The sequence below is a fragment of the Dunckerocampus dactyliophorus genome, chromosome 4, assembly GCF_027744805.1.
Source record: "Dunckerocampus dactyliophorus isolate RoL2022-P2 chromosome 4, RoL_Ddac_1.1, whole genome shotgun sequence".
Taxonomy (NCBI): Eukaryota; Metazoa; Chordata; class Actinopteri; order Syngnathiformes; family Syngnathidae; genus Dunckerocampus; species Dunckerocampus dactyliophorus.
In genome coordinates this window covers 14,428,411-14,445,122 of record NC_072822.1, presented here as the reverse complement: position 1 = coordinate 14,445,122, position 16,712 = coordinate 14,428,411, and the positions used below count along the sequence as shown (strand labels likewise).

Genomic DNA, 16,712 nt, shown 5'->3' with positions numbered 1-16,712 from the left:
TTAACACTTTTGTTAATATGTCCACAGTGACAGATGTGTTACCTGCAAAAGTTAACTGCGTAATTTCGAGTCTGATTGTTTGAGGACGGCCTTCAGATTCACAGACCCAAATTAAGAGTTCCCCCTCCTCCTCCAAGGTGTCTCATTCACTTTCAGAATGGCACTCTGCCCCTCCTCTCCAAACACCAACGAAATAACAGTGCGAGTCAAGCTCAACTCAACGTGTTGCTCGCCGGCACTTCACCCCTTTCTGCCTCTCCGTCCACAACCAGATCCAATCTCGGAGCCGGTCCACGCAGCTCGGGAGTGGAGCATCTAGGTGGAGAAACGTGCTGCTGCTACGCCGGTCAGGAGTGGACACTTTTGGAACACTTTTACGCACGCACTTTTACGCACTGGGACTTACTGGATTTAATGACATAGTTCTGGCATTATATGGAATAAAAGCGACTTCAATGTAAGTATTTTTGGCTTTCATTATCACACCTTTGCTACAAAGATTCGTGATTCATTGTTCTATTGAAAAGAGGAACTACTTCTCTTTCAATGCGCATTAAAACAGATAAACATTCTGTTGCGATTAAAGTTGTCAGTTGTGTGTTGAACAGGGAAGCACCCAATGATGCTGTGTTGTCCTCAGATAACCTTCATCAGTGCTACATTGTAAGAGGCACTTGAATTTAATTTTACTTAACAACTTAATGACAAATAATTACAAAGCCATAAATAGGATACACCAATCAATGATTTATCAATGTGATTTCACTTGCATCCACAAAAGGCAGGTGTTTCTATCCAACTGGTGCCACAAAAGGGGACCAAATCGAACTTGTTCAACTGTATTCCTGATTCTTGTAGGCGATTGCTTACATTATTGGCATATAGGCAATTTTGGTGTATTTTAAGCTTTTAGGCATCATCTAATCAGAACTACTTCTTTTTTTGCATTTCCAAAATTCTGTCATATCATTTGCCATGAATTTTACTATACTCATGTAACATTTATTACAAAGTCTTAAAATGTCATTGTAGAGACAAATTTATAGACAACTATTTACAACACCAACAAGCCACCATTTGTGTTTCAACAGTGTAAATGAGAGTGTGGGGGGTTGCAAGTCCTCCTGTGCAGTTTGACCCCACAGGAAGGCTTAGTGCAACCACCCAGAAATTGACTGGAAATACAAAATTGCACCCTTAAGTAATGCCTACTGTGTCTTTAATTGGCAACATGGTCATATTCCTAATTTATTCCTATATGACGATCCGTGAACATTGATTCAAAACACGTGATATTGAGAATAATGGCACGCATGTTTCTAAAAGCACTTTTTTTGTCTTTTTCTGCCAATAGATGATACGACATATAAAGCAGATCCTGTGGTTATATTGCCTCTGTCAAGCAGCAACTGCAAGCAGTAAGTTTGAAATACAGTTCCACTTATCTGTACTTTCTCCTCACCCCTCATTCATTCATTCTGATAGGGTCATATCCAGCTGTGTGCTACTGACTGATATGTTGCAGTCGATGCATCAAAGCACAAACGTTCCCCTTCGTTCTTTAATCCAACCTGTGAGATCTTTCTCAAGGTGTTACAGTGTGGCTGAGGACATTTGCACCTGGGGGCCCCACTGGCCCCCGAGGCTCTTCTTGGACACTATTCGCTGTCTGTTTCTGAGGACGGGAGGGGGGGGGATACCTTTCAATTAGCGCAAGCTACCAGGCTGGAAATAACAGCTGGTTTCACCTCTCATCCTAATAAGGCCCTCTGTTAAAGCACACACACACTCATGCCTCTAAGGCAGTCCCACCACTGCTTCCAGAGCATTCCCTGCATTATTTCTCCTAAATACTCCCCCACCTCCACTTCCCCCGACTCACAACCCCTTCGAGAAAAAAATAAATCCCCCCCTCGCCACATGAGTCAGCGTGATTCAGCCTGTTGCCATGTTGTGTTTGGTTGTCTGTCTGACATCTTTGCTTCGTGACAGACTGAGATACAGTCAGCAGTAGCACAGCACACTGTCTGGTTCATGACAAGACTATGCTCCATTTGTAACTGTCTGCCAACAACATGTCCCGTACTTCGATATTACCACACTGTTTATTGCATTATACCATTAAGAATTAAATACAAAGTCATGCATGAGCTGTATGTAATTATGACATAACTCCCTGTTTTTAAGGGGGTCTGCTGGTCATCATCAGGATAGTCTAGTTGAGAAACACTCCCACTGTCAAAAACCATGCATGTTAGGTTGAGTGGAGATGTAAATTTTCCATAGTTGTGAATGTGAGTGGGAATGTCTACATGTGTCCTATGATTGACTGACGACCAGTACAGAGTGTACAGTGCAGGAGAAAAAGAACGAATGAATGAATGAACTGTCACACAGGGTGTTTCACCAAATGTCTTTAATTTCATGTATGCTTAACATTCTGTCTAGTCAGGATTAAATTGGGTATAATTATGAGGATGAGGTGTGACTTTGGAAGAGCAATTTTAAGACGCATGATGCAAATGTTTTTGACAGTTTGAGCTGTGCTCTCACAACACGTCAATGCAAATGTGTTGGCCAAAAGTACATCATCTCACCTTTAGGGGTGCTTGATGCTTGACTTTCACAGTCTGGGAACTGTAACTTTTTGGCCTTCGTGCATTTGGTAGGGTTAGTTGTATCTTGAGGATTACAAATACACTCACGCTTTACAGTGAACACGGTTAATCATGTACAGTAATCCCTCATTTATTGTGGTTAATTGTTTCGAGACTCGACAGTGATAAGTACATTTCCGTCTAGTAGGATTCCTTATTTATAATTGTAATATTTTCAAAGTTAAAGCACAATCTGTTTACAAACTTCTAAATACGTTTTTTAACATTATCACAACCCCATAGTCACATTTACATTCCTATTACCCAATATAGTAGACATAGGAGTAAATAAGCCATTTCAGACATAAATAAGACTTGTGTGTGTAGCTGCAAATGTGTTCCCTAGCGGAGCTGAGTGAGTGGCGGACAGGAAGTGACGTCGGGGGTTGAGAGAAAAACTCAACTTTGTCATGCTTTGCGGATTTTTACATGTTTGTTTCTCCATGGTCTTGTGAGGATCCTCATGCTGCTTTTTGTGCTGCTTCAGATGCACGATGAGGTTGGTCATGTTGAACTTGCCCACTTCTGTGCCACTGCAGAGGACTTGTGCATGCCGGGTTTTGCACTCGGCTGCGACGTCTTTGTTCGGACTGTGATGACCTGTGTTGCTCCTGTTCCTTTGTTAGCACATGCTGTTGTTGTGATCACTTGAGCTCTGCATGATGGATCCAGGTGCCGCTGAAATGTGAATTATGGAATGGACTGCTTGTATCGGAGTGCTTATGTTGGATATTTTAGATGCACGTTGATATAATCTAATACTGTTTTTTTTGCTCATATTGAACCGATATCAATATCGGATCAGGACTCCCCGAATTGTTATTACTTTTTTGTACTGAGCTGCCAGACGCTTTTCTATGTTGCAAGAAATTCAATTTTCTATTTATGGTTATCGCTGTTGGTTTTCTTCTTTTCCTTTAGTACCCTTCTGTGGTGGCCTCACATGTAAAAGCAAAGCACATGTGGCATTTATCCTTTAGATGCTCACTGAGCTGAAGTCTCATAAGATTTGCAGACGTCTTGTGTAACTGTCCCACTCATGATAATAGTTTAAACTACAGTTTTTTGGGGATTTTTGCATATTTGTCCAGAAAACTTTGATTGAACTTCAAATTGTACAAATTTTTGGAGTGTTTGACTTTGGAGCGTCCAGTATACTTCTGTTTCTGACAGTGAATTTATTCTATTAAACTATTAATCTCTATAACTTTTATTTTGCGTTTGTTTTGTCTTTCAGTTCCCAGCACACTATCAATCATCAAGCCAGTCACTGGTTTCCTCTCTGGGAAGGTGAACCTTCCCTGCTTCTTCTCAACCATTCCCACCTCTGCGCCAGTCATCCCTCCAAATGCCACCATTCTTTATTCCAAAGACTATTTACGCATCAAATGGACGAAGATAGAGGGTGGGGTAGAGTCAACAGTGTTGGTAGCTCAAAACGGGGTCATCAAGATTGGCTCCACCTACAGGAACCGTGTATCCGTGCCCAGTCACCCTGAGGATGTGGGGGATGCTTCATTGACCATAGTGAAGCTACGTGCTAGTGATGCAGGCACGTACCGCTGTGAGGTCATGTACGGAATTGAAGACACTCACGACACAGTTAACCTCGATGTGAATGGTAAGATCATCTTATCTGCCCCAGTGTGCTTTGGAACCAAAAGCCTGTTTTCCAGTAAGTGATATGGTTCGGCTCAGTTTAGTTCATTGGTTTGGTTCCATTGTGAATGGTCCCAAAATATCAAAATTGGAGTGCTGGTTACAGTATAATGGGTGAGATGCTTTCTTCAGGCTTAACATGAATTAATAAAATGGTATCATTTAAAAAATCCAGTGAATTGTGAAGGATTACATGGAGGTTAACCTGATCCAAACTGAACTGAACTGTGCTGCTTCGTGGTTCAACAGAGAGCACTGATACTGTACTATTGACTGAATAATTTCATAAGAGTGATATTCTCTGATTAAACCTCCCAAGTATGGCCTTTCAACAACTTGCTATAGAATCAGAAAGTATATGGTCTAGCTAAACATCACCTTATTTCATTTTTTTATTTTATTCAACCTCCAGCGCTTCCTTCAGTAAAGGCTGTTGCATTCTAGTGTGAGATTTAGTGAAATATTTTTCCTGTCTTACAATATCCATCAACAAAAGGGATGACTTACAGTATGTACTGTATATGAGATTGGAGATACATGATATAGAGAGCCAAAGATAAAGTTGCTTTAACCGTAAATCATGCAATATGTTTTGACTTTTAGAAATATAAGTCATTATATTGCAATATAGAAAGCAGAGGTGGGATTTCTATGTGTTTGTGCTTTTTGACAACTATTCTGTGGTCCACAAATACATGATCTCAGGGTGGTGTCAGTGGGAGTTTATCACCCATCATCATTAGTACAGTGTTCCACCTTTCCAAAGTCAACCCATTCCCCGGAGACCTTAAATGATCCTGATCAGTTCTGGATTAAGTTCAGCATGCTGCATATTTACATTAATTCACTTTTTCGTGTCCAGGTGTCGTCTTTCACTACCGTTCCAAAACCAGCAGGTACACGTTGGACTACCAGGGGGCTGTCGAGGCTTGCCAAAACAATGGAGCAACCATCGCCACGTACGACCAGTTGAAAGCAGCGTACGAGGATGGTTTTGATCAGTGTGACGCTGGATGGATTGCTGACCAGACGGTTAGGTGTGTTGGAGTAAAAATCAATGTCACTGCATTTCACTGCATTTATCTACACATTGAAGTGATGTAAAATGGACCTTCTGTTATCTGTCTATACAGATACCCAATTAGAAACCCCAGGAAGGGCTGCTTTGGCAACCTACTGTCAAAACCTGGGGTGAGGTCATATGGAATCAGGAAACCCACAGAGACCTATGATGTATATTGTTATGTGGACAACCTTTACGGTAAGTCACTCACAAAAGGAGACTTTCTAGCAAAGCTACAGCTAAAGAGCAACATAGAACCTTCTGATAAAGCCAATATTGACTCTCCATAGTGGTTAGTACATAATAAAATTGTCATCATGTCTGTCGTAAAAGTCTCTGACATTTCTCCTGAGGATCTTCCCTCCTCAGCTAGTTTTTCTCTGTACTCCACTTCCAGACTGTATCCTCTGACAAGCTAATTTTAACTCACTGAAGACTTTTTAATGACTCTTAAAGTCTTTGACCCAAAGCACAGTCTCTTTTCTGTTCTTGTACAGGTGGTCCTCAGGTTACGAACGAGTTCTATACCTATACTGTGATGTATTTCCAGTTTTACTGTAAATTGGAACTTATACCTAATTAAACCTAAATTAGCGTGTTGAGGGGGGGTGTGACATGCAATTCTCTGCTGAAATGCTAGGGGCGCTGTTTTCTGGTGAGTCAACTCAGTGCATAACAGTGGCACTAGTTCTTAGCTTGTTACCTTTCTTTGTTGCCAGCGAACAATGGCAATTAAAGAGAGATGGAGAGTGTTATTGGAGCTGGAACTAATTGATGTGTTTCAACGGTCACTTTTATTGCAAATATTGATTGGAAACCAGAGGAGAGGGCGTTCCTTATATATCCGATGTATAAGCCGCTACTTTTTCGTAAACTTTAAACTTGAACCCTGCGGCTTATACAGCGGTGCAGCTAAAGCACGCTAACTTACTAGCTAGCGGCCAGCTCGAGTCCCGAGCATAACAGTTGCGCAGTGAATAATAGAAGTAAGCAAGGGTAACTATATGTATTTAGAAAGTCATAAACAGGTTTTTTATTCTCTAACTACTACAGTATTCCATTCATTAACATTGAATCCTGTCTTGTGGAAATACATTTTTTTGTGGTTGGGACTGGAACCAATTAACTGCTATTGAAATTATGAAATACAATAATTTAATGAATCAGTAATCAAGAAAACTCCTTACTTTTATCCCTGTGTGGTTGTCACACCTTCTTAAAATATTGTGCCAGGCTAGCCTGGAAGAATAACCTCCTCTTCTCCTCCCAGATCTCCTTGTAAATGCGCACAGAATTTTTGTTTGTAACAACGAAACATCGTAACACTGAATGTCACAAACCCAGGTCCACCTGTAGTTTTGCACGGTTGTCCAGCTCACATGTTCTCTATAATATGAGGCTGGTTTAGTTGTAATGCAATACTGAATGAATAACAAGCAGTCATTTTGAATGGTGACATTTGCATCATTAGTGTGAACAGATGCATACAGTGGTGTCAGCCAGAGAACAAAACCCAACCCCACAGCCACCAGCGAGACACATACATTTTTCCTATGTGTTATTCAAGCCACCAATCAACTTTTTAAAAAAATGTATGCATTAAGATGTTGACTGATTGTATATTTTACTTCATCTGATTTGGCAAACCAAACATGGCCGATGATCTGCTTCATAACAGTTGATGGGTTAAAAAAAATAAAAAAGGCAAAAAAAACAAAACCAAACAAAACATGTAGAGTTTCTAAAAGATTGTGATCACCTTCTGGATTTGCTTGTTTTAAAGTGATAAAGGGATGGGCGACATTCCTAGGGTGGATGCCAATGCCACTGTAAATCAGTGGATCTATACTGGGACTGGTTGAAATGTTACACCCTGGACTAAATGAAAACAGGTTTTGAGTCTGTTATCCCCTCTGTAACAGTAGTTTGATGACTGACTGCAGCATTGGTAATGTTGCACGCTTGCACACATTACCAACTTCAACTAGACTAAAGCTTGGGATTGCAGTACAGTTCATGGAAGGGTAAACCCTGATCCAACTCGTGCTTCTACTGCAAACTGTTTAGGCTAGACGGGAATAGTTACATAAATAGAGTGACTTCATAACACTATAATACAGTGTCACCTATCATGTAATTTAAATAAAAAAACACAGACATATTGGAATCCTGTCTCAAGTAATAATTCACTATATTTGTTTTTCTTCAGTCAAATTGAGACATTTGTGTCCAACCAATGGTGTAGTGTGTATTTCACTCTAATTTGTGGATTTGTCGCGCTCCCTGGATTTCTACCAGCCTGCTATTGAGTATTTTGACACTCTACGGCCATTGTAGTTCTCGCTTGTTTTTGGTAATGTAGCAGTGAGCCTAGCAAAGCCAGAGTTGACGTATTTAACAAATCCCATGATGTTTGTTTGTGACATTGCACATCACTCTGGCCATTTGCATACATGCTTAATTAATAATTTAGAAAAAAAGGACCAGAACTCTTAATAGGTAGGAGAAGGGGTTCTGAAGCGATTACGAATCAACTCGGAAAATATAATTTTTTTAAAAATTTTGGCCATAACTGTTATTATGGGTTTTTTTTTTTTGCTTTCCCAAAAATGTACAGTCCCACATGACCATGACCCTCGCCAACCCAATGACATCCTACTGCTACCTTACAGTATCAAAAAGGTTGGTAATTCAATAGAAGGCTAAAAAATTACCCTTTGATAATGAAACCACAACAAGATGGTTGCCAAACCAAAGTGATTTGGCAGCATAATGCCCCGCGACCCTAACTAGGATAAGCGGCATAGAAAATGGATGGATGGATGAATGTTCCAGAATCCACACCATCTGGATTTATTACAGCCTGTCTAAGGGAAAAGGCCAAGGCCGAACATAAAGGGGAGAATTCCTAATTCTCTCAGATGTCAAGACAGCCATTGGGGACAATTTCTTTGTGCTGTACATACATTTATTTCCAAAAAAACAAAAACAAAAGAAATACAGCCGAGAGTGTTTTGTTAACAAAAAGAGTCCATTATTCCAAAACGAAAATACATCTAGTTGGGATGAAAGCGGGATGGGAGGTACCCTTCACCGGTGGCATCTCTCTCTCTGACTTTTAAGGTGGTTTGGTTTCCTGATGCAGCCAATCAGTGGGAGCTGGTGGCCTCACGTGGTCCTAACAGGCATAACAAAAAACACACACTTGCCCGCACTCTAAGCAATTTGCTCACACAGAAAAAAAAAACAAATCAAGACAAAACCAAACAAAACTTACAACCGTGGTGGTAACATAATTCATTTGTCAATGGTGAACTCCCAATAATGATTTAAGCTTCAAAGAACTGTTGTTCTTTTACTAAAGCAGCATTGCTTCCCTATTTGTTGATGATTTATTATCATGTTATTATGTAATATATTTGTTAACCCATTCCTTAATTTGTCATGTTCATTCCAGGCGAGGTGTTCTTCCCTCCTGTAAGCCATAAAATGACTTTTGACGAAGCAAAAGAAGAGTGTGAGAAGAGGAACAGCGAGCTGGCATCTCCCGGCCAGCTTCATGCCGCGTGGCGACGGGGCCTGGACCGGTGTGACTATGGCTGGCTTTCAGACGGCAGTGCCCGACATCCTGTTGCTGTACCCAAAATTCAGTGCGGTGGAGGCCTGCTGGGGGTCAGGACCATGTATCGCTATAGGAATCAAAGTGGATTCCCAGAACCAACGACTAAGCTTGGAGCTTACTGTTTTAAAGGTAAGATGATACACGTCAATGTTTACTGAGTGTCAGGGAACACAGTGTTACCTGTAAGTGACGGTGCATTCAACGTGTGTTCATATTTTGCTTCATTAAAGACAGTGTTTGAAAGCACAGACATTTCTGTAAAAGCGTCCAGACTATGATCTCATCTTCGAGACAGTCCCCACCCTATAGCTTTTTTTTCTTTGAAATCTCTATACATTCCCCATATGTGAACCACACCAAACATTTTGCTGTTTGGGCACTTGTTGGTACTTGCCCATTTTTCCATAAGAGCAACATTAATTAACAAGGCTGAGCAATTATTTTTCTCGAGTGTTGATGTGCCGGACTTTGCCCTCATATATTGAAGTGTCCAGTTGACCTCACTGTCTCAGATTTTTTGCCCCAGTCCATTTCTATGGCTGTAAAATGAACCAAATGGGGAGGGGTAATGTGACAAACTGTTTACTTCAAAATTAATGGTCAAACCGGCCCTTACTTTAATAGGAGGACTAAATTATGTGTCCTTCTGCTTGATTCGTCTTATCCTTTAACCTGTTCTAAAACAGTTTATGCACTCAAGTACTATTCAAGCACTGTTCAAGAGACCTAATTCATCCCAATTGTGACATTTCTTACATGTTCTTAAGGACTCTCCATTGAAAAGACTCAAGTATGCGTACAAATAAGGTCATTGATGTGCCACGGGAAGAGAGGAGACTACCACAATGCATCTCAATACAAGTGACACGTCATGGTTCACTGGAAATTAGCAGACTGTGACGATTCTTAACTCATCAGCACCCACAGGGCAAAGCAAACAACTGATGATAGTTTCCATTAGGAGAAGCAGCAGAATCCCTCACCTTTTAGTCCTTTTAGTCTCACTATCTTACTCCCTTTTTTGCCATTCTCCCCTAATTTCCGCTGTCAGACTTTTGCGCTCCATCATTCTCACTTGTACTTATCAGAGCAGACATACGGATAATAGACAAAGCTACTGCTGGACTTCTAAATTCAGTCATCCTCGGCGACCCTTGACCTGGCCTTTCCATCTTTACAAATGGGAGCTTGGGCAGATAAGCCGTCCCCTGCCTGGCCATTTAGCGCTCCTGAGCAAGCCCAACTCTCGCGGTGATAAGTCCCTATGGAGTTCAGAGGGCACACAAACAGCCCACCCTCTCCTCTCCGCTCTGTGTATTCCCTGTCGGTTCTCTCAGCCATGTTGTATTTACGCCCCCATCTAAGTGCTTTTCAAGTACCCTTGTATGGTGGGACCCACTACATCATTTCCTGCCCTTCCGCTCTGTGCCATATGTAGAAAGGAATTATTATGTAAACTATGTATAGCAGCATCAGTTGGACTACACAGAAAGATAGGATGAAATTAGGCTGCATGGAAGGGGAAAGGGGTGTAATTGGTGTCTGATTGGTTCCTGGATTGGCTTGGACAAAACAAAAACCTCCGTAATAGCAACGGCTTCAATGAGATAATGCACTCCCTTTAAAAGCAGCCTGTGTTTTCCTCTTTGGAAAAATCGTGTCTTGCATCTTACATCAGAGATAGTTTTATGGGGAAGGAGAACCTGGATGTGTATGTCACAGACGGAGTTTACACATTCTCCATGCCATTGAGGAAAAGCTCTCTAAAGGTGTTACACTACTTTTTGTGTGCAAGTAATTGAGAACAACCCTGGGACTACAAGTTAAGGGAATCGGTCATTTGTAAAAACATTGCAGTAACAGGGGATACAGTAGATTCATAGTCATCCACCAATTTTTAAGATTGTGGTATTTTTAATAATAAGAAATCCTACTTCGCCAAAATTCACTTATGACAGTTGGGTCTGGAACAAATTAACTGTGAAATATTATATTAAAATTTGGCGCGTCAGAACTGTCTCTCTCTTCAAATAATGCGCCTAGTAAGAAAACTTTCAATCAAAAATAGATATTTTTTTCTTTTGTTTTCTAAAATTTACTTTTCAATAATCAGTTTTTGCATTGTTTGTATTTGACATCCTGTGACAGAAAGCTGAAAAGGTTCAAGGAAGATTGTTTATGTAGTAAAGTGCTGGAACTAAATGTTTATGTTCTGTTCTTCAAATAATCACTTTGGTTGTTTTAGAGACTCAAGGAAATGTTTAGACAAACAGAGTTTTTGTCTAAACTGGGTCACTATCGCTATCAATGCAACAACGCTAATCAATTTTACCCAATGATAGTGATATACAGTAAATTACTTATTGATTAACACTAATGCCATGACTTTATTTTACAACATTAGATGCACTTTTATTATGAGTGATTGTCCTTCACTCTGATTCTCTCTGAAACATTTAGTCATCGATGTTTCCCCTGTCCCAAACATTGTTTCTGTGTTACATACAGTATGTACAAATATCGCTATAGACGATGTCGTTTAATACCTACTGTATATCTGTGTGTTTTACAGGAAAGAAACTGATGATCAACCAAACTTCTTTTGTGGATTTGTCAGTGGCCACTGCCACCAGTGAAAACATCACCTCCTCCACCACTCCTTTACTAGAGAGTAGTGTGCTTACTGAAACCCAACCGTTAGAAACTGGATCAGATGCTCAAGCAGAACCTGCAGTTGCTACGAATCCTCCATCTATGTTTTCTACCAGTATGGTTCCACCTCGACCCACTCCGGCAGGCATAGAGGAGGAGTTATTCACCACCGTGGCACCAACCATCATGGAAGAACATGAAGACATCGATGACCTGGCACCAGTGGATCCAGACTTTGATGTTGAAGACTTTATACATGAAAATGTAACCTATGTTGAATCTGTTCCCCAAAGGGGCGACTCATTACCTGAACTCCACATCACAACTGGAAGCACTGACACAACAGAAGCAATTGAAGAGCCGAACGATCACTCTGTGATTGAGATCAGCACCATTAAACCTGACATAATCCTACCAGATGCATCCGTCAGCACAGAGCCCATGTTTGCTGAGGGGGAAACTGAAGAAACTATTGTGGATTCTGAAGCAAAAGAATCAACTGATGTGACGACATCAATTGATTCAATCACCTTTCCGTTCTATGATGGTGACACTGATGAGATGGAGACAGATGTTCTAGTAGAAGCACTGTCACCCACACAGCCAACATCACACGACCCCATACTCAGCACAGATGAAACAGACATCCCTGCCACCACCGCCATTCCCACCAGCACCACCACTTTCATGTGTAACACTCAGCCTGGCAGCGAAGTGGACATCGCCACGACAACCCACAAGCCACTGGAAACAACCACACAGCACACAAAGGACGTCATGACACCGGAGGAAACCCTATCTGCATCCGGGACGGGTGCTCCAATTCTCATCGACGTCAGTGTGACATCACCAGAGGATGTGTTGCCAAGTGTCTTTGATCAGTCCACCGCTCAGGTGTTGGAACAAAACAGTGATGCTCTCACTACAACAGACATTGATGCAGAGTTCTTCACATCCGCTCCAATGATTTCAGCTTCAGGCAGTACCAACAGCACCATCACCCTGGAAAAAATGGTCACAGAGTCCATTAAGGACACCACGGTGATGCAGAACCAGAACACACCAGGTAAGACTCGCCTCAGAATTGCAATGTACAATCTAGAAACAACACTGAATCTATGTTATCATCCTTGGTCACCTCTCGGTCTTATATGACTAGGTTTTGTTGCTGCTCAAAAGGTGGACATGAAGTGAAGCTGTGGGTTGTAGGATTGAGATCTCAAATGTATGTTCTCACTAGCTTTGACATGGAGGCTATGCAAAAATCCAATTCATGTTTGAGCTTTTGGTTTTGCTCTGTCTCAGGCGTGTGTGTGTTTATAGTGCTGAAAGACTACTTCAATCAATCAATCAGTTATAGTACGACAACATTTTATCTTACAGTATATGCAATTGCACTTACAGTTATTCAACCCCCATCGTAAATTTGCAAAATATATAAATTGCAGTAGTTCGCACTGGTAGTGTAGTCCAGCGTTCCCTCGTTTATCGCAAGGGATAGGTTCTCAAAATAAGCGAAATCCGTGAAGTAGGCAACTTTATTTTTTTACAATAATTACAGGTATGTGTTTTAAGGCTGTAAAACCCTTCATCATACACGTTGTACACTTTTCTCAGACATGCATTAACATTTTCTCACATTTCTACCTTGTTTAAACACTCTCCAAAAAGTTCAAACCTTTGTTTGAATTTTAATGATCAACTTATGAGGTTGGACACAAGAAATGATTAAGTGACTCAGGCATATTTCACTCCTCTGACTGTGCCTCTTCGTCCTGGCGCCGTTCCGCTGTATTGTAGCGTTTTTGTATCCTCCTACTTGACCTTCTTCTCAAACCAAAGATTAATTTATTCTGTAATGGCGCCCTACAGCCGTAACTTCTACCTTCCTTCAGCATGTCCAGAAGTTCAACTTTTTGTGCGTCGCTGGCTTACTCTGCCTTTTGGGTGCAGAAGGTTTTGTCGACATTGTGGGTGTTGTCGGGGATAAAACTTGCAAACATACAGCACGTCATTGCTAGCGATCGAACATTTATGTAAATTTGGCAAGTCGAACAGATTTTGTATTGCACAGGAAGGCACGGAGGAGATTGATTGACAATGGCCTACAGCCGCTTAGCCAATCAGGAAGCAGAACACAATGCATGTTCATACGCTGTAAAAAAAAAAAAAAGGACTAAACAAAATTCCACGAAACAGCGAGTGCGCAAACGGTGAACCGCAATCCGCAGTGCAGCGAGGGAACACTATATTACATGCGGCCACCCTTCGTCCATCGGCACGAGTTCGATTCCTGGCCCGATACCCAGCCACTGGCGCTTTTGAGCGCAGGTCCCAAGCCAGGATAAATGGGAGGTTCACATCAGAAAGGGCATCAAAATCAAGACAAATCATGCAAGTTACTCTCTCACCCCTTCTTCACTGTAGCAAACTTTGGTGTTGGTGCTGGATTAAGTTTGAGGGCGGGGTGGAACATTGTTGCCTGCGAACTGACTTGACAGCAGTTTCATTTTCCATTGTCCTGTCACAGTGGTTACGCCTCCGATCAGGAAATAACAGGAAATTTCAAGTGTTGAGCATTTTTTAAATCAAAACACACAACTCACTACAGTCTTTGACACTAAACATTATTTACAGGTAAAAATATAAATATAAAGGTGCAAATATGTAAAAAATTAAGGTGCAAAATGCAAAACATTTTAACATAAAGATTGCACGTTGTTGGCTTTGGGTTTGTGGGGAGCTCGCAGCGAGGGGAGGATGATCCATCTCATCACCATTGTTTTCTGACAGAAAGATAAAAACATATTAAAGCAGAACACATTTGCACAATAAACGTTACCTCTTACATGGCTATTGGTTTACAATGACACTAATTTGCTGCCGTATGCACAAATGGGAAGGAGCGGGTGGCAACGCTTTCATTCATTCGACAATAGTAAGCTATCATGCTAACGTTAAAAGCAGGCTAGTATTTACACCCAAAACTGCGTTGTGAACATTAAATCAATCAAATACAACTTACGGGAGTCCAGGCAGGTCTGACTTGTGCCTGAGTCATTTTTTGTGATAGCCTCCAGGGTTTCGGTGGAGTTCGGAGAAGAACAGCATTGTGGTATTTAACCCACCAGCAAGCTGGCACGCTGGTATCTTTGGCCCAAAACTTTGTCGAACTCCTCAAAATAAGGCAATGGTTTGAGGAGAGCTCAGACCATTACCACTACTGCCTATTGAAATTGGCCACCTATTTAAATGTTGTACATTTGTCAAATAAACATAATTTACAAAGATGTTCAATAAGATGGAGTTCAACTGTATAGTGATTTTCATGTATCTAGGTCTTATGACAATGTAGACAGAAAAAAAAAACAGAAATGTGGTCAACAACTGGATTTATGTACCTCTTTTGCTAAACTGTGAGCTGCTTGCAGATCAGCAGCACATGAGCTCATTCGAGAACAGCAGGTGCATCCCTTCTCGATATTATGATTGGGATCCATCACAGCTACTATGACTTCAGCAATGACACAAGGGAGTTAGAAAAGCCATTTGTCTTATTTGGCAGCGTTGGAAACTGTATTCCAGATTATTCTCACTGAAATTGTTGGTATGTCTAATGGAACACTTGTAGTCAGTTTCCAGCAGTACTCATTGCTCGGCTTATATGCGTGTCAGTGCCAGCATAGAGATACTATAGAGTCTGCCTGGATATATTTATGGATATAGGTCTCTGCTAAAAATCCAGTTGTGTGTTGCCCTTGTGAACAAGTACAAACTTCCTGGAGGGCAAACTCAATCAAATCCACACAGTCTACTGGCCACAAGAAAGCCTGTCTTCAGCTTACATTGGACCTGAGCTCATGTGGTGATGTCATTGCTAACACAAACTCTCCGCTCGCTGCCAGGATAGCCTGAAGACGCGTGACCAAAAGTGGGCGATTACAGACACTTTTACTGCTACATCATGTCATGTGGCTCAGATGACACACACTTTTTGCTCTCCTAGGATTTGTGGGAAACGTTTTTGGAAAAATGTCATGACAGGAGGTGTGTCTTGTCTGGTTGCATGGTAACAGTGCAAAATATGCCACTGATATGTGCTTCATTCTTTATGATGAATTAAATACTTCTTGGTTTCATAAGTGTAAAGTTGGAAAAGTAAAGTGTCTTGTTTAAGAGTTTTCAGATTATGATTTATTAGATTCTTTACAACAACTCAAGCATCCAGCACTGTTGACTCATTGTACTTACAGTCACAAACCTGGAGAGACTAAACCTTTTTCCATCAATTCAGAAATTACTCAAAATATGTGTACTCAATATCAATATATAGTACTTGGACACCTTCCATTAATGTATTTGAGAAAATAGCTCTATGTCCTAAACTTGTTTTAGGACCCCAAACAGCCAAATGCAAATGTTTAGACACAGACACTGATAGTCTAGAAAATAAAATACTGCAACCGTTAGTGGTTGTGGTGGCTAATTTCTGTTGAAACTTTGGCTCTGGGCCCAATAAAGAAAGAAAGAGGTCATTTGTGAATAAGCTGAACGTGTGTGGCTCAGTCATGTGGGTCCACTGCATGTGTTCCCAGGCCTGGTCTGAGCTTTAAACAGCTGCTACAGGTGTTCTTGGGTGCAACCAATAATTTTTTTCAATCACCATTTCCAATCATTTGTGGGAAACAGCAAGAGAAAGAGAGCGGGTGAAGCTATTGCGTTTGTATTCACATTGTTGTATACCAATAACATTTTCCTTCTCTTGGCTATGATCTAGCCTTACTGTCGGATAGCCGCACATATCATGGTAGGGTTTTTTTTTTCACATTTAATGTGGGTTTACAAAACCAAATTTAGTTCATCTGCGGTCTATTCATTTATTGTCATAACATTGACAAGACTATACATACACCAATCATAAAGAACCCTACATACAATAATTAATTTCAACAAACATGAAGCAATAATATTTTACACCACAATCAGCATAAGTCACATTAAATGAGAACTTTTGACCGACAGTACATGTATCAATTAGACTCAGTTTAGCAAAATATAC

General features: G+C 40.9%; 1 protein-coding gene across 1 annotated transcript in view; it reads left to right on the top strand.

Moving 5' to 3' along the window:
* The first annotated feature begins 244 nt into the window (after nt 1-244).
* Nucleotides 245-16,712, top strand: part of LOC129180156 (versican core protein-like) — a 38,232-nt gene continuing 21,764 nt past the window's right edge. Inside the window, exons 1-7 of the mRNA XM_054774314.1 lie at nt 245-457; nt 1,355-1,418; nt 3,895-4,278; nt 5,179-5,353; nt 5,450-5,577; nt 8,837-9,130; nt 11,574-12,719. Coding sequence (XP_054630289.1) covers nt 1,355-1,418; nt 3,895-4,278; nt 5,179-5,353; nt 5,450-5,577; nt 8,837-9,130; nt 11,574-12,719 — 2,191 coding nt within the window. The 5' untranslated portion in view covers nt 245-457. The remainder of the gene's footprint in view (nt 458-1,354; nt 1,419-3,894; nt 4,279-5,178; nt 5,354-5,449; nt 5,578-8,836; nt 9,131-11,573; nt 12,720-16,712) is intronic.